At 44.5% G+C, this 18,546-nt stretch overlaps 1 protein-coding gene across 1 annotated transcript; it reads left to right on the forward strand.

Annotated features, from left to right (window-relative positions):
• The first annotated feature begins 486 nt into the window (after nucleotides 1–486).
• On the forward strand, nucleotides 487–1,544 carry LOC125533109 (uncharacterized). The gene has a single exon (XM_048696880.2). It carries the CDS (start codon nucleotides 489–491, stop codon nucleotides 1,413–1,415), a length of 927 nt encoding a protein of 308 aa, XP_048552837.1. The 5' UTR covers nucleotides 487–488; the 3' UTR covers nucleotides 1,416–1,544.
• Nucleotides 1,545–18,546: the final 17,002 nt, after the last annotated feature.

Genomic DNA, 18,546 nt, shown 5'->3' on the forward strand with positions numbered 1-18,546 from the left:
AGATGTTAAAGTCCATATACATCTACCTCTATCATAGTATCATCAGTTAAAACTATCCCAACACACAAATATTGTAATTGTTGACAAGCCACAGCTAAATCTCCTCTCAAGCTCCTTCTGAAATGAATACTGCCCAATCCCTCCTCAATCATTCTTGCTACAGTAATATTAAAACTTACATTTACACTATATAAACTACGGAATTTAATGCACAGAGCAGTACCTCCTAACTTTTGTCCTATCAAAATCTACAATTACCCACTTTTATCTTTACAAACTTGTAAAAAATATTCCAACTCAAAACTCCATGAATGGGACCCCACTGGATTACTTTTAACATGAACCAACATATTTACTACAATATTTTTTTCTAACTAAATCCTGCCATAATCCATACTCAATTTTCAGCTTCCACAACCACTTGCTAATTAAGCAGATATTCATTTACTTTGTGCAAATGCCCTTTTGGAATAATAAACATAGGCATCATGAGATATAAGGTACATTACTTAAGCAAAAACGTAGTAAAACCAATTTATCCCCATAAGACATCATCCTTCCTGCCAAGTCCCCAATTTACCTCCATCTTATCCTCTACCTTCAACTCGCGCCGCGGGGCCACCGCGCGCCGTCGGCGGCCGCGCACCGACATCCAGTGCAAGAATCGCGTCGACACGCTCAAGAAGAAGTACAAGGCCGAGCGCGCCCGCGGTGGGCCCTCCGCCTGGAACTTCTACGGCGAGCTCGACCGCCTCGTCGGCCCCACCCTCTCCGCCTCCGCCGCCACCAAGAAGCACCCCTCCTTCGGGCTGCCGGCCCCTCACTTCGCCCTGCCACTCCATCCTTCCGCCGCAAGGAGGCACCCGTCGCCCTCGTCTTCGCCATCCCCGCCTCCGCCCATGGCTCTGCCGCTGTCCAACTACCGCCACAGGGCACCTCTCCTTGCCACCGCGTTTATCCAGCAGGCTGCCACCGCCGCTGCCGCGATTTCTGATTCAGACGACTCTAGTGATCTCGGTGACAATAACAACAACAACTCACATCAGTCACCGTCCCACTTCGTTTCATCGCACTCCGGGGGTAACAACAAGCGCCGCCGCAGTAGCGAAAGCAGCGGTGGTGGCGATGGTGGTGTCGGCGAGCTAGCGAGAGCGATCGAGGCATTTGCAGAGATGTACGAGCGCGTCGAGAGTGCCAAGCAGAAGCAGTCCCTGGAGATGGAGCGAGAAAGGATTGCCTTCATGAAGCAGCTGGAGGTGAAGCGCATGGAGAACTTCGTCGATGCACATGTGAAGCTCGCAAGAATGAAGCATGCCAAGAAGAACGGAGGTTATGCAGCCAATGGTACCATTGGAGTCGAGTTGGCTTCCTCCATGGCTGCGCTGCCTTTCCTCTCCAACCCTGCATACCTCTAATGTTGAGGAAGCCTCTAGGTAAAGTTGATTGGTCATTTCAGTTTAGATGAACATTGCTCTAGGTTATTGTTTGTTTCCTTGATTTGTGGCTACCGCAAAGTTTGTAATATCAGTGTTGATGTGCTAATGTTAACCAATATGTGGCATGAGGATGTTGTTCATTAATGTTTAGGAATTTGTATCCTTGAAGTATGTAGAGGCGTAATTTTAAATGTGAAACCCATATACAATGACATTTTGGTTTACTCCTGAGTTTTGGCCTTAAGAGTGAGAAGGTTGGTACTTTATTTGTCTTGTGTTCTGAATCTGTTACTTCATGCTTATATTGTCGTGGATTAGGGGAACTTTCAGTTTGCTTGGAAGTGCTGATGTCCTGATAATGTATTGTGATATACTACCTTAAATATAAGACGTTTTGACAGTTAAGATTGATCTGCCAAAACATCTTATATTCAGGAACAGAGGGTGTACTAGTTTGTTTCACATTTTTCTGATGAGATACTGATGTCCTGATAATGCATTGTGATGTACTCCCTCCGTAGAGAAATATAAGAGTGTTTAGAACACTAAATAAATGCTCTTATATTTAGTGTTCTAAACACTCTTATATTTCTTTACAATATTTAGTGTTCTAAACACTCTTATAACATCACACAAAAGCCACTCTAGGAGACTAAAATGCACAATCCACTGCATCATTGGTACCGCCTTTGTCTTTATATCCAAAAGCACAACTAACCACGCCCCATGCAATGTCAACGAGCAAAGTGTAAACAAATGCTCAATTGTTTCCTCATGATCATAGAACCTGCATTTACCTACCCACCCAAAGCCCCATTTAACAAGTTGTCCTTAGTTCGATTACTGTTCTTAAACATGAGCCAGAGAAAAACTTTTATTATCCAAAGGAAATCTTACAAACCATAAGTGGTCATTTAACTTTTAAAGCTTTAAATACAGGGACTTAGCAGAAAACATACTACAAGATGTTGAAGTCCATATACATCTACCTCTATCATAGTATCATCAGTTAAAACTATCCCAACACGCAAATATTGTAATTGTTGACAAGCCACGGCTAAATCTCCTCTCAAGCTCCTGAAATGAATACTACCCCATCCCTCAAACACTCTTGCTACAGTAATATTAAAACTTACATTTACACTATATAATCTACGTAATTGAATGCACAGAGCGGTACCTTCTAACCTTTTGTCCTATTAGAATCTACAATTACCCACTTTTATCTTTGTAAACTTGTAAAAATTATTCCAACTCAAAACTCCATGAAATAATGGGACTGCACTGGATTACTTTTAACATGAACCAACATATTTCCTGCAATATTTTTTTCTAACTAGATCATGCCATATTCCATACTCAATTTTCAGCTTCCACAACCACTTGCTAATTAAGCAGATATTCATTTACTCTGTGCAGGCCCTTTTGGAATAATAAACATAGGCATCATGAGATATAAGGTACATTGCTTAAGCAAAAACGTAGTAAAACCAATTTAGCCCCATAAAACACCATCCATCCTGCCAAGTCCTCAATTTACCTCCATCCTATCCTCTACCATCTTCTAGTCCCTATTTCTTAGTTTGACATTATCCGCTGGTATTCCATCGTGAGACATAGAAAGAACTCCAGCAGCACAAATAAAAATCTCCCTATAAATTGTTTTTTAGCCGAGACAATGTTCATAATACATAAGACACTCTTCAAGTTTGTAGCATCTTCACCACTAGCTCTTGAATTGAAATTGAAAAGAAATGTAGCCCCGGTTCCTTCGGAAATGACAAGATCTTTTTATCACAAAGTTGTGTCATCAACATACTGTCATGTGCGGATTCCACCTTCAACTAAATGTGACACTACACCTCTAATCAAATAGCTTGTTTAGCTCTTTGTATGAGTTCCTGTAGCACATCTACCGCAAAAAATTGAAAAGAATGGATGAGAGGGGTAACAATTGAAAAGAATGGGTGAGAGAGGAACCCCTGCCTCAACACCTTTCATGTTTTGGAATATGGACCTATCTGTCCATAAACATTGGTTGCAACATTACCCCCCCCCCCCCCCCGAACAATTTTATTAATCCAACATATGTACTTCTCTGGAAAACCTTTCATACTAAGAACGGAGAAAAGGACTTGACAACTTATTTTATCATAAGCTTTCTCAAAATCTACCTTAAACATCAATGCACTTTATCCCCCTATAAACCTCATGTAATGTTTCAAGAACCACTCCATTCAATATGGAAATGTCCTTCAATGAAAGCATTCTGCAATGGAGCTATTATTTTAGATGCCAAGCTAACTGTTCTATTGTTAACCAGCCTAGTCAACCACTTGAACAACACATTAATCAAGCATATGGGCCTCAACATCTGAATTTTGTCAGCTTCTAGGGTTTTATGTAAAAAAGAATCAATAGCATAATTCAACCTACTAACACCTAATCTACCATGAGAAAATGAACTAACAACTATAAACACAATACTTTGTCAACTTCCATTAATGCTGGTAAAAATTTGCAGGCAACCCATCAGGACCAGAAGTTTTTTTTCATTTGGCACAAAGCACTTTTAATTTCTATGGATTGAAATTATTTATAAGCATCTCTCTATTAGCATCATCTAACGCACTTGGAACTGGCAAATCCCGATAAATTTCAGCAGCTAAAGCAACATGACCAAATAAGTTCTTGTCAAAGTCTGTAGCATGTAACAATAACTCCCTATCACCCTCAGTTACATCTTTATTATGCTTCTGCGAAACAATATAATACGTCTACACCTGACACTAACTTTTGCCATAAAGAAGTCAAAGCACCTCCAACATCTAATATGTTCTTTTGATCTCTCTATCCATCTAATTTCCTCTTCTCCAGGGCTTTTTTGTAGTTTATTATCTATGGAGGAGCTATATTATGTGGTTTTCCAGATGGAAAGACATAAACGTTATGGGCCTAATGGTTTATTTATTGAATTCCAAAACTTCTGGGAATTAATTAGATGGGATCTCAAGGCTTTGCTTGATGATTTCCATGAGGGACACATTAGCATTTGAAGGAATAAATATCACATTATCATTTTGGTGCCTAAAATAAAAGATGCTAAACAAATACAAAAATGCAGGTCCATCTTTTCTTATAAATGTTAGTTTTAAAATCATTATCAGAAGTGTTGATGAATAGGTTGAGCAAGGTGGTTGATCCAATCATCTCACCTAGACGAACTTCCTTTATTAGGGTTAGGTATATTATGGAGGTAGCAGTAGTGCTGCATGTGGTAGTTGATATGATTCATCATACAAAAACATAATGCTCTCCCTTTCAGAGTAGATTTTGAAAAAAAAAGTCTGTTGTAAAATATATTGGCCCTTTGTAGACCAAATGTTAAAACTAAAAGGATTCCTTGATAAATGATATGATTGGATCATTAGTACTATGAGAGGTGGTCAAGTAGGGGTGATGGTAAATGATGATATTTGCCCTTATTTCAAAGCTCACAAAGGGTTGAGACAAGGAGACTCCTTGTCTCCTCTCCTTTTTGATTTAGAAAGAAATGCTTTAGCAATTATAATGGATAAAAATCAAAGAAATCCCATCTTTGCTGCTATTGATAGGGTTTTCTCATCCACTTCTTGTGATGCGCACTTTTCTTTGACCACCTTACATGAGTGGGGAGTGATCATGCCCCCCTTTTGTTGGATTATAGGTACAATAATAACAAGTTAAATGGACCATTTGATTTGAAAAGTGGTGGTTGTCCCAACCAGGTTTTAGTGAGTTGGTTGCTCAAATTTGGGCAACTCACTCCCCTTTTTCTATAGCTACTGATACCTAGATTTTTAAAACCAAACTCTTTAGAAAGAAAGTTAAAGGATGGAGCATCAATATTGATGCAGCTATCAAGAAAAAGAAAAAAGAGTTGCCTACTAAATTTGATATTCTTGATGTGTTTTCTGAACAAAATCTTGTCTCAAAAGTCAAAATAGGATCTTAACAGAATGAAAGAAATTCAGGATGAACTAAGGGATATTTGGATATTGCCATGTGGAAGAGATCTAGGGATAGAAAAATCCTTGAAGGAGACCAAAATACAACCTATTTTCATGTTGTTGCAAATCAAAGAGAGAGAGAGAAAAAACCATCTTGCCTTGTTAATAGGTGAAGATGGTCCTGTAACAATTGATACTGATATGCTACAAGTAGCTACCAGCTTTTATACAAAACCTTTTGATTTTGAACGTAAATGTGGTATACATTCGGGGGAGGCCTTTTGGTCCGAGGAAGATCAAATTAATTCTGAGGAGTTGGAAAAACCTTTTACTAAGGATGAAATTAAAAGTGCTATAATGGGTTCCTATGCTTGTGGGGCACTAGGGCTAGATGGTTTATCTTATTCTACCAAAACTTTTGGATATTATCAAGTATGATTTCATGGCTGTTGTGAGGGATTTTGAAAATGGTTGCTTAGACTTGGCTCACCCGAATTATGTCATTATCACCTTAATTCCTAAGGAAGTACATGCAAAAGTGATGAATTTTTTAGATCGGTTAGCTTGAGTAATTTCTCCATTAATATTTTAGGCAAAGCTTTGACTACTAGGGTTTTTTAACTAGTAGGGTTTCCCCAATTAGTGATAGAGAACTATCTTACCGCCAACATTCTTTTGTCAAAGGGAGATATATTCTTGAAAGTGTTGTTACTGCCCATGAAACAATTCATGAACTATAATAGTCTAAACTTTCTGGGATTGTCCTCAAATTAGACCATGAAAAAGCCTATGACAGAGTAAATTGGGGTTTCTTAGTAGAGATGCTTTATTCAAGGGGTTTTGGGAACAAATGGATTAGTTGGGTGACCAGTACTATTTAGAATTGTTCTTGTTGTGTTAGAGTGAATGATCAAGTTGGCTCTCTTTTTGTTAGTGGTATAGGCCTTAAACAAGGGGATCATCTTCCCCCCATTCTTTTCAATTTGGCAGCTCATGTTTTTTCCATAATGTTACTAAAAGCCTCTTTGAATAACATTAATTCTACGGTTATCCCACATGTTGTTTATGGTGGGATCATTAGCCTACAATATGCTGATGAAACCTTGTTATTTTTTGACCCTAGTATTTAAAATGCTATAAATGTTAAATGGTTTCTATCTTTCTTTGAGGGTTTATCTCGGATGAAGATTAATTTTTAAAAAGTGATTTGTTGACTATCAATGTGGAAGAGGAGGTATCCTCTGGTCTATAGAGGGTGTTGGGTCCCCCTCTTGGAAAGGTTTTTCTTCGGCTATAGTTGGAGTTAGACCATTTTATAAATGGAAACTGGGAAATGTGAGTAAAATTTACTTTTGGCATGATGTCTGGGTTGGAGACATTTCCTTGAAAACCCAATTCTAGAATGTTTTTATTTGTGCCAACAACAAAACTATACTGTGTAACAGGTGTTGGATGGGCATACTTTGAAAAAGACTTTTAGGAGTGTGTTAATGTTTTCTTTTTGGAACAGTGGAATGCCTACTTTCCATCCTTCACTGTACTCACCTCTCTGATGAATTGGATGAACCTGTTTGGATTCTAGAAGTTTCTGGCAATTATTGTACTAAGTCTTTTTTTATAAAAAAATCAATTGGGACGGAGTTACTACTCCCATTTGGGAAAAGTTTTGGAAAATCGAAGTGCGTCATAGATATTTGGTCTTTGCATGGTTAGTAATACATAACAAAATTTTAACCAGGGACAACCTGAGTAAAAGGAAAAATGTAGAGGATGCCTCTAGCTTATTTTGTAATTAATCAGAAACTGTTAACCATTTGCTATGTGAGTGCATTGTAGCAAAAACATCTGGCAAACTGTATCTGAAGTATTTGATTTCACGGTTCATATCCATGTTACTGAATTTCCTCCCCTATGGGACTACAATAATAATAAAAAGAGTATTATATTGGCATTATAGTTATGACTACCATGTGGAGCTTATGGACAACTTATAGTGATATCTATTTTCAGGGAGCTGTCTGGTGGGGTACCCGGATTATTCTAGGGGAAATCAGCAAGCTACTACTTCGCTGGTTCATTCTGTGCCCGGAGGAACAAACATAGGTGATGAAGCAACGTGTGGACAAAAAAAGAGGTGAGATCCTAAGGATTGCCTGGCGAGGGGAAATAAATGGGACGCGGGACATGACAAGCTAGGCTTCTATATGAGGGCTCATTCTCACTAGGGGTGTGCGTCTTATGGTAGTCTTCTAGTCTTGTTGAACCTCCTGCCTAACTATTCCGGCGCCTATGCCAGCTCTCTTAGCACTTTCGTTGAACTTGTAGCTATGTTTGGTTCAACTACTCTAGCTGTTGGTTGAGCGCTGTGAACAAGAACTGGTCGTTGTTTTGCCTTGTTTTAATAAAATGATGCTAGGGAAAACCCCTTTTTGTAAAAAAAATATAATGGATAGAGCCAACAACATAGGGTAGTTAAAGGGGTTCTATAACTAACTTTGGAATATGTTGTAACATTACAATATGTAGATGATATGATTGTTTTGCCTCGAGATGATGAATTGAATGCAAAAAGTGAAATTTATCTTATGTGCCTTTGAGCAAATGACATGGCTTACAATAAGTTTCTAGACAAGTAAGCTTTACCTATTTGCAGAAGCCACTAATAAAGTTGAAATCTACCAGGATATATTTACTTGCAAATTGGTTGAGGTGCCTTTGAAATATCGGGGCATTCCTACCTCTGATGTGAGGATAAGGAACAAACACTGGAAAGAGGTAGGAAATAAAATAGAGAAGATATTGTGCCCGTTTGCAAGGGGAAATTGTTTAGTATTGTTGGGAGGCTGATGTTGGTGCAAGCTAGCTTGAGTAATATACCATTATACATGATGTCATTCTATCCCATTCCTGTTGGGGTATGAAGAGAGCTTATTTCTTTAGATATAGATTTGTTTGACAAGGAGATGCAGATAAGAAGAATATCACCTGGTTAATTAGAAATATGTTTGTAGACCAAAAGAATAGGGAGCTTTGGGGGTTTTGAATTTGGAGTTTATGAGCAAAGCTTTGATGGCAAAGTGGTTTTGGAAGCTAGAGACTGAACAAGGTTTATAGCAATATGTGAAATAAATACGTAAAAAATAAATGCTTGTTTGGAATCAAAGCCAAGGGGGGAGATTCTCAATTTTGATCTAATTTGGTGAAATTTTTGTTGGTATTGCTGCCATCTTATCCGTGAGCCGCCCTCACTGGCATACGATGGCATCATTAGTGACCTTGTAATGGCCTGAGGTTACCCACCTCGAAGCTCGACGAGCCAAAGTAGCACCACTCGTAGGATGTTATATTCGGGATTTGGCCATCATCTCTCGCGGTTGGACCAGTGTGTGGGGGACGACGAAGTTGTCATGGGAAAAGTAGGATGGGGATGCCACACATACCCAAGTAGCCATTCCCCCATGTGAGTCCATTCCCACTCGCCACCCGCAAGAAGGCAAAGATTTGGTGGATGACAAATGTAAGATTAAAGACTAGAAATGTTTACATCCGAGTTTTTGTTTTGCCATGAAAAGGCCGGAGGGGCTAGGAGCTTCTCGGAAGTGTAGTTTAAACATTTTTTGTGGCTTGATGTAGCATGATGGAATCGTTGAGGAGGTCGAGGATCAGGTACGCACACCGTTCGCCCATATCTCTTCGTCGTCAACGCCTGCCGTCCGCCAACTGTTTGTTCCTCCGCGCAGCTGCTGCGTATGTTCACCATGTATCGGCGCGACAACCAAGACGCCGACTTCAAGCACCTCCACGTCTACAAGCGCATTGACAAGTGCGAGAAATGGGCGGAAGTCCGACGTACCCTCGACAAGGCCAGGGAGACATACAAGCCGGACGCGACGACTCCGGGCGCGTCAGAGGGGCGGCCGGACGGCCACAAATTGGCAAAGAAGGGGAAAAACGCCGACGCGGCAACCGCGCAAGTGCAGGAGTTCATCGAACATTGCCTCGCCGACGCCCAGGCCCGGGCCGTCCTACGTGAAGAGAAGACCGAGGCGCGGTGGTCGTCGTTGATGAAGAACAGCGCCATCAAGCTCGACCTACTCCGGACGAACGTTGCCGCGAAGAAGAGGAACACCGACATGGCTTTTCTGATGGGCGGGGCGGACATGCTCCAGATCAAAGACGAGCAGCTCAGGGCGTGGTACATGGTGTTGGAATTTTGCTAGCAGGCCTTTGGCCCAAAGCCCAACTAAAATTCTGAAATTCTCTTGGCCCATTCATGCACACATGTGAGTGGAGTGAGTGAGGCTAAAGTTTAGTCCCACCCCGAAAGTTGAGAGAGAGTTGCACCTCTTTATAAGGTGAGCTCTTCTACCACTTGTATGAGCATGAGAAGAGGAGACCTACACGCGCGCTCCTCCTCCTCGCTCGCCTCGCCACGCCACGCCTCATCACGACGCGCCGCGGGTTGCGGGATTGAGCCGAGCCAAGGACAGAGCTATGCATGTTGTCTATATTTTTGCTGCATGGGAAAATTAATGAGTCATTAATTAATAATTAACGGACGCGTTAATTACTGAACCGTTTCCGATTCTCTTGGATCATGACGACTCGGACGTGGGGTTTACTCTCACGACCTACCCGGCCCGCACTATATAGTCAGGCAGACGTCTACCCTAGCCGTCGCCGCTTCGTATGGTTTCTCACCACCGTTCCAGATCATTGCGCCGCCAAGCAAGTCTTCTCCATCCCTCCTTCCGGCGTGCACCGCGAGAAGGGACAGCAGGCCTCCGGAACCCCGCCTCTCGTGATCCTGTATGGGAGAGGGGCGATCAGGTTTTTGGGGAGCGCACTCGCGCGACTGCTGGCAGCGACGACTTCGCGAACGACGACTTCTTCCCCGACCTCGGTAACCTCGTCCTCGACGACATGGGTGACAACGTCAACGCCGGCGGTGCTGCACCCGCTGCACCGCATGTGATTCTATCCTTCCTGTTCGAGATCGTGGTAGAATTCATGCTTCTAGTATGTGCCCTAGATGTGATATGTTCATCTGCTATGCTAGTTCGCATGATTAGTTTAATCTCTGCTGCTGTGGTCATGATTTATCTTCTGTTTATTCGGATTAAATCTCGTAGTAATTTGCTCATATTTCCAACAATCCAAAAACCTGATTATAGGCAATTTACTCCGAGTGGTTTTGCTGCGCATCTGAAGCCGCCTGCCTTTAAGGGGGCGCAATATAAGAGGTGGTGCACAAGAGCAGTCTACTAGTTTCAGACCATGGGCTGCTATGATGCCACCAAGGGCAAGCCTGAGGGCGATCTTAATCCAGCACAGCTGGAAGCTTTTGAGAAGATCGATACCCTCTTTAAAGGTGCTCTTTTGAGTGTTCTTGATGACTCCATTGTGGATTCGTATATGTCGTTTGACAACGGCAAGGACATGCGGGCTGCGCTCGAGGCCAAGTTTGGTGCCTCGGACGCCGGCAGCGAGTTGTACGTCATGGAGCAGTTCTATGACTACAAGATGACTGATGAGCGCCCTGTTGTACAGCAGGCTCATGAGATACAGTCGCTCGCAAAAGAACTTGAGTACTTCAAGTATGTGTTGCCAGAGGCATCATTGCCAAGCTTCCACCTTCGTGAAACAATTTTGCTACTTCCCTGAAACACAAGAGACAGGAGTTTTCCGTTGCGGATCTCATTGGTACTCTTGATGTTGAAGAGAAGGTGAGAGCAAAGGACACACGTGCTCGAGTTGCTGAGGGAGGTTCTAGTGCCCACATGGTACAGAAGAAGAACTCCCAGCCCAACAAGTTCAAAAACAATAAGAACAAAACTCAGGGCAAAGGCAAGTTTGATACAAAGAACAAGCCATCACATTCTACCAACTTCAAGAAGAATTCTCATAAGAAGGGGAAGGGACTTTGCCATGTCTGCGGTGATCCTAATCACTGGGCTCCGAAGTGTCCTAACCGCTTTGAGGAGCGCGAACATGAGAAGAGCGGCAAGTCCGCTAATGTTGTCATCGGTGATACTGATATGAAGGAATCAGGGTACGGTATTTTTCCTACCATCCTTTCAGTATTTCAATCCCCTGATTGGTTAATTGACACCGGTGCCAATGTACATGTTTGTGCTGACGCCTCCATGTTTTCTTCTTACCAGGCAACAGGACTTCACCCGTGCTGATGGGGAACGGGTCACATGCCATCGTTCGAGGTGTTGGTACGGTCGATCTGAAGTTTACTTCAGGGAAGACTGTGTGTCTGAAGAAGGTTCATCATGTGCCGTCCATCAATAAAAATCTCGTTAGCGGTTCCCGTTTATGTCGAGATGGTTTTAAGTTGGTTTTCGAATCCAATAAAGTTGTAATTTCTAAGTTTGGACAATTTGTTGGAAAAGGCTATGAGTGCGGAGGCTTATTCCGCCTATCTTTGTCAGATATTTGCACTAAAGTTATTAATAATGTTTGCCACAATAATGAGTCTGATATTTGGCATTCACGACTCTGTCATATTAACTTTGGTTGCATGACGCGGTTAGCCAATATGAATTTAATTCCGAAAATCTCTACTGTCAAAGGCTCCAAGTGCCAAGTATGTGTGCAAGCTAGGCAACCTCGCAAGTCCCATAAGACTGCAGAGGCAAGAGACTTGGCGCCACTAGAGCTTATACATTCTGATCTTTGTGAGATGAATGGCATGTTGACAAAAGGTGGAAAGAGATACTTCATGACGTTGATTGACGAATCCACTAGATATTGTTATGTGTATCTTCTGAAATCAAAAGATGAGGCTTTGACTTTCTTTAAAAACTATAAAGCTGAGGCAGAGAACCAACTTGATCGAAAAATTAAACGGCTTAGGTCCGATCGTGATGGAGAGTATTTTTCCAATGAATTTGATCTGTTTTGTGCGGAACATGGTATAATCCATGAGAGGACGCCTCCCTACTCACCCTAGTCAAATGGGGTAGCCGAAAGAAAGAACCAAACTCTAACTGATATGATTAACACCATGTTAGACACTTCGAGTCTATCCAAGGAATGGTGGGGGGAGGCGCTAATGACTGTGTGTCATGTCCTAAACCGAGTTCCCACAAAGCATAAGACCATGACTCCATTTGAGGAATGGGAAAGGAAAAGGTTGAAACTCTCTTACCTACGTAGTTGGGGTTGTTTGGCGAAAGTCAATATACCAATTCCCAAGAAGCGCAAGCTTGGACCAAAAACCGTGGATTGTGTTCTTCTGGGCTATGCTTTTCATAGCATCGGCTATAGATTTTTGATAATAAAATCTGAGGTATCCGACATGCATGTTGGTACGATTATGGAATCAAATGATGCAACTTTCTTTGAGGACATATTTCCTATGAAGGATATGTCGAGTTCATCAAATCAGGAGATACCTACTCCATCTAGTGAGGAATTCACTGTAATTCCTGAACCCACCATTGCGATGGAACACGTTGAGAATCCTATTGATGGTAACAATGGAAATCCTGTGAGGAGTAAGAGACAGAGGACTGCAAAGTCTTTTGGTGATGATTTCATTGTGTACCTCGTGGATGACACACCCAGGACTATTTCAGAAGCCTATGCATCTCCTGATGCTGACTACTGGAAGGAAGTTGTACGTAGCGAGATGGATTCCATCTTAGCTAACGGTACCTGGGAGATCACTGACCGTCCTTATGGGTGCAAACCTGTAGGATGTAAGTGGGTGTTCAAGAAGAAGCTTAGACCTGATGGTACGATTGAAAAGTACAAGGCACGGCTTGTGGCCAAGGGTTATACCCAGAAAGAAGGTGAAGACTTCTTTGATACTTACTCACCCGTGGCTGGACTGACCACAATTCGGGTGCTACTATCACTGGCTGCCTCACATGGTTTTCTCGTTCATCAAATGGACGTTAAGACGGCTTTCCTCAATGGAGACTTGAAGGAGGAAATTTACATGGATCAGCCAGATGGTTTTGTAGTACCTGGTCAGGATGGGAAGGTGTGCAAGTTATTAAAGTCTTTATATGGCCTTAAACAAGCTCCTAAGGAGTGGCATGAGAAGTTCGAAAGAACATTAACTGCTGCCGGCTTTGTGGTAAACGATGGTCACAAGTGCGTGTACTATCGCTATGGTGGGGGCGAAGGAGTTATTCTTTGTCTGTATGTCGACGACATATTGATCTTTGGAACCAAACTTAATTTAATCAAGGAGGTTAAGGATTTCTTCTCTCGCTGTTTTGAGATGAAGGATCTAGGAGTAGCCGATGTTATCTTAAACATCAAGTTGTTGAGAGATGAGAATGGTGGGATCACACTGCTTCAGTCTCATTATGTGGAAAAGGTCTTGAGTCGTTTTGGGTATAGCGACTGCACGCCTTCTCCAACTCCATATGATGCTAGTGTGTTGCTTCGAAAGAATCGACGAATTGCTAGAGATCAACTGAGGTATTCTCAGATTATTGGCTCGCTTATGTATTTGGCGAGTGCCACGAGGCCTGACATCTCTTTTGCTGTGAGCAAGCTGAGTCGGTTTGTGTCAAAACCGGGAGATGATCATTGGCATGCGCTTGAGAGAGTTATGCGCTATTTGAAAGGCACCGCGAGCTATGGGATTCACTACACCGGGTATCCAAGGGTACTAGAGGGTTATAGTGACTCAAACTGGATATCTGATGCTGATGAGATTAAGGCCACAAGTGGTTATGTTTTTACACTTGGTGGTGGCGCTGTTTCCTGGAAGTCTTGCAAGCAGACCATCTTAACGAGGTCAACTATGAAAGCAGAACCCACAGCATTAGACACTGCCACTGTTGAAGCAGAGTGGCTTTGTGAACTCTTGATGGACTTACCTATGGTTGAAAAACCAATACCCCCTATCCTGATGAACTGTGATAATCAAACTGTGATCGTCAAGATAAACAGTTCTAAGGACAATATGAAGTCCTCAAGGCATGTGAAGAGGAGACTAAAATCTGTCAGAAAATTGAGGAACTCCGGAGTTATTACGTTGGATTATATCCAAACGTCGAAAAACTTGGCAGATCCCTTCACAAAGGGTCTATCACGTAATGTGATAGATAATGCATCGATGGAGATGGGTTTGAGACCCACCGCATGAGTTGTCCATAGTGGTAACCCACTCTATGTGATCGGAGATCCCGTGAAGTAGAAGTGGGAGACAAGTTGTTGGTCAGCTGGGAGGAGAGTATCCCTATATTAATTATCCCACTCCGTGAAGTGCAATACTCTCCTGATCTGCATGGCAGGTTGATACTTATCTTAATGTGTTCCAAGTGGCTTATTCGGGTAAGCAGAGATGTTGTCCTGCAGAACATCTTCTGAGGAACACACCTATATGAATTTGACTGTTAACATCGCAGTCTGTGAGAATTGGGCGTTCTCTAATAAATTCATGAAAGGCCCTGGAGTATGACGTATATGCTCCACCCGCGGGGAAGCCTTGCGGCAGCCCGGTATCGGTCAAGAATTTGTGTGAAACTAGTTTCACAGAAAACTTGTAGTTCAAGGCATAGTCCACTATTCAAGTTGTGATCTAGTGTAGCATAAATTTCTAAGTGGAAGTTCAACTTCACAGTCTCCACTAAGCACCATATATAAAACAATGTTTTGGAACTAAATGATGAGATGTGCCAATGAGACTTTGTGGGAGATTGTTGAAATTTTGCTAGTAGGGCTTTGGCCCAAAGCCCAACTAAAATTCTGAAATTCTCTTGGCCCATTCATGCACACATATGAGTGGAGTGAGTGGGGCTAAAGTTTAGTCCCACCCCAGAAGTTGAGAGAGAGTTGCACCTCTTTATAAGGTGAGCTCTTCTACCACTTGTATGAGCATGAGAAGAGGAGACCTACACGCGCGCTCCTCCTCCTCGCTCGCCTCGCCACGCCACGCCTCATCACGACGCGCCGCGGGTTGCGGGATTGAGCCGAGCCGAGGACAGAGCTATGCACGTTGTCTATATTTTTGCTGCATGGGGAAATTAATGAGTCATTAATTAATAATTAACAGACGCGTTAATTACTGAACCATTTCCGATTCTTTTGGATCATGACGACTCGGACGTGGGGTTTACTCCCACGACCTACCCGGCCCGCACTATATAGTCAGGCAGACGTCTACCCTAGCCGCCGCCGCTTCGTATGGTTTCTCATCACCGTTCCAGATCATTGCGCCGCCAAGCAAGTATTCTCCATCCCTCCTTCCGGCGTGCACCGCGAGAAGGGACAGCAGGCCTCCGGAATCCCGCCTCTCGTGATCCTGTACGGGAGAGGGGCGATCAGCTTTTTGGGGAGCGCACTTGCGCGACTGCTGGCAGCGACAACTTCGCGAACGACGACTTCTTCCCCGACCTCGGCAACCTCGTCCTCGACGACATGGGCGACAACGTCAACGCCGGCGGTGCTGCACCCGCTGCACCGTATGTGATTCTATCCTTCCTGTTCGAGATCGTGGTAGAATTCATGCTTCTAGTATGTGCCCTAGATGTGATATGTTCATCTGCTATGCTAGTTCGCATGATTAGTTTAATCTCTGCTGCTGTGGTCATGATTTATCTTCTGTTTATTCGGATTAAATCTCGTAGTAATTTGCTCATATTTCCAACACATGGCGGAGCGCGGCCTCATCCTAAACCAGATGCAGACGGCAACGCCGACGACGCCGACGACGCAAGCTCCCGCGCCCACGACCACACGGACGCCAAGCCCGAACGACGCCTCTACATCGCCGCCCAGCAGTGCCGAAGCCGCGCCGACACAGCCCAGCACCGAAGCAGCTCCGACACCGCCGAGCCCGCGCACGCCTGGAGCCGACCCCGCCGAGTGAATCATTGCGCACGCGAACTTGCGGCGTGCGGCGCTCTGTTTTTTGTAACGCCAGACTATGTCCGATCGCCGGATTTGTGACGTCTTTTGAGAGCGGGAACGATCAAGTTTAAATTTTCCGCATCCTGGGGCCGGCGCTTGGGGGCGTGACTGGGAGCTAGGTCGCCCTCAGGGGCCGAACTAGCGCCGGCATGCCCCCAGGCCGCTCTATTTAGGCGCCCTGGGGGCCGAACGGCTGGAGATGCCCTAAACCAAACCAGCGGGAGGAGTATTTTTCAGGTGGATGACATATGTAAGATTAAAGACTAGAAGTGCTTAGATCCCAATTTTTGTTTTCGCATGAAGAGGCCGGAGGACCTAGGAGCGTCTCGGAAATGTAGTTTACACATTTTTTTTGGTTAAGAAAAGTGTAAACTACATTACCTAAAATGTAGTATAATGTTGTTTCCACTTTCCACTACCATAATAAAGGGCGGGAAAAATTTCATTGTGGCCTGCTTAGAGCATCTACAACCACACCCCGTATCCGCCACAAATGCTCGCCTGCCTGGTCACTATCTAGATGAGAAATTGTCACCCAACTGGGCGCCCCGTATTCGGTCCAAACGTCTGGACTGACCGACAACCCCATATTCAGCCAATATGTGGGGCAGATATAGGGATGCTCGGACGCACCCACCATGTTGGATTCGACCCACTCTGGCCTATCCGACCTCATATAAATTGGATCCTATCCGCACTCCGGACGAACCTTAGCCGCATTCCACTCCACTCCACTCCCCTCCCCGCCCCTCCCCTCCGGCCACAAACTCCCGTCCAGCGATCTCCCACCTTCTTTGGCATGGCGGCATCGGATGCGAGTCCTACACCTCCAGATCCGTTGACCCAGAGCTCGTCCCACGTGGCCCCTAGGAGGAGATTGCCTTCTGCCTTGCTCTGCGCTGCTCCCGGGAGGAGGCTGGCCGACATCAGCGGTCGAACTCCTTCCGACAGGAATCCATTGCGTCCACCCAAATGGCGCATGGATCTTGCGCGAGGCGTGCCGCCGCTGCCTCACCGAAGGCAGTGCAGTCCTTTTAGCGTCCGAACGCGGTGGCGGATGTGCAACCACTTCATTTGGCGCGCCGGGGCAAGTATGGCATGTCGTGTCTGCCGTAAAAGGCAGCAGGTGTGGGAGGCGCCGGCAGCCCTCCCGGTGGACATTGGCGAGGTGAGTCACACTCTCCGACGCCGCATATGGTTCACGGCCACCACAGGTGCCTCAACTGCGTCGTGATGGGCGTGGCCGGCTCCGACCTCGACGGATCTATCATCGATGTCTCATCCACCGTCTAAGTGCAGGCGACGGGTTCCGACGAGGAAGAGCAGGGCATGGGAGATGGCGGTGACTCGAGTTCCGTGAGCCGGTACGTGTCCCATGTCCTACTCTACCTTTGCTTGCGACCGGAGCAACACTTCGAGCGGCGCAGACGGCTGCCGGACATGCGCACGACGGAGCTGCACGAGGTCCGTTTAGATTAGGTTTCACGTGTAATAATAATAAATATGGATGTGATGATTTAAAAATGGGATATTCGACCCTGCTCCGCACAAGAGAAAACACATAGTAAAAAAGTCAGTTTTTAAGAAAAGACCATCATGGCTAGCTTTATTAATAACCTTACTAAGCAATGTTTTTGCACGGTTTGCGAGGGTACCTAGTAAAAACTTGGAAGGATCATGGTCGCAGGTACAAGACGGTTTATAATTTTAAAAAACAGTTTGCACATTCGTTTCCATTTTTCTAAGGCTCTAGAACATGGCTCTGGAACCGGTGGTTCCCATCGCTCCGTCCATGTCGACGTAGCAAAGGCAGGCAGGCAGGGCAAGGAAGAAGAATGGAAACCTTCCCCTTTCGGTCCACGTTTGTTGGCTAGCGTAGGAGTGAAGCTGGGAGGAATCCCGGCGCTCGCTCGCTTTCCTTTTCGCCCGCCCGATTCGCTCTCGCTGGGCACGAACCAGGTTTGGTTGCCCGAGTTGGGCAGGCAAACCCAATTCTGTTCCGCACGCACAGACGCACCGCCCTGCGTTCGGTAGCACTGTGCTACTGTTTTTTCAGATTTCTTTCTCTCCATTCCGTGCAGGGAGAAAATATCAGGAGCGAGCGAGCGAGCGTCAGCTGGTGGGCCGCTGGCACGAACGAGTTGCGTTATATATAAGCGGAGGGGAACAGTACAAGCATCGACCATCTCCGGCTCGTTCGTCGCCCACCCCACCCCACCCTCTCATCCTCCCTCCCC

Source organism: Triticum urartu, chromosome 1A (assembly GCF_056163025.1).
Source record: "Triticum urartu cultivar PI428250 chromosome 1A, HENAU_Tu73, whole genome shotgun sequence".
Classification (NCBI taxonomy): domain Eukaryota; kingdom Viridiplantae; phylum Streptophyta; class Magnoliopsida; order Poales; family Poaceae; genus Triticum; species Triticum urartu.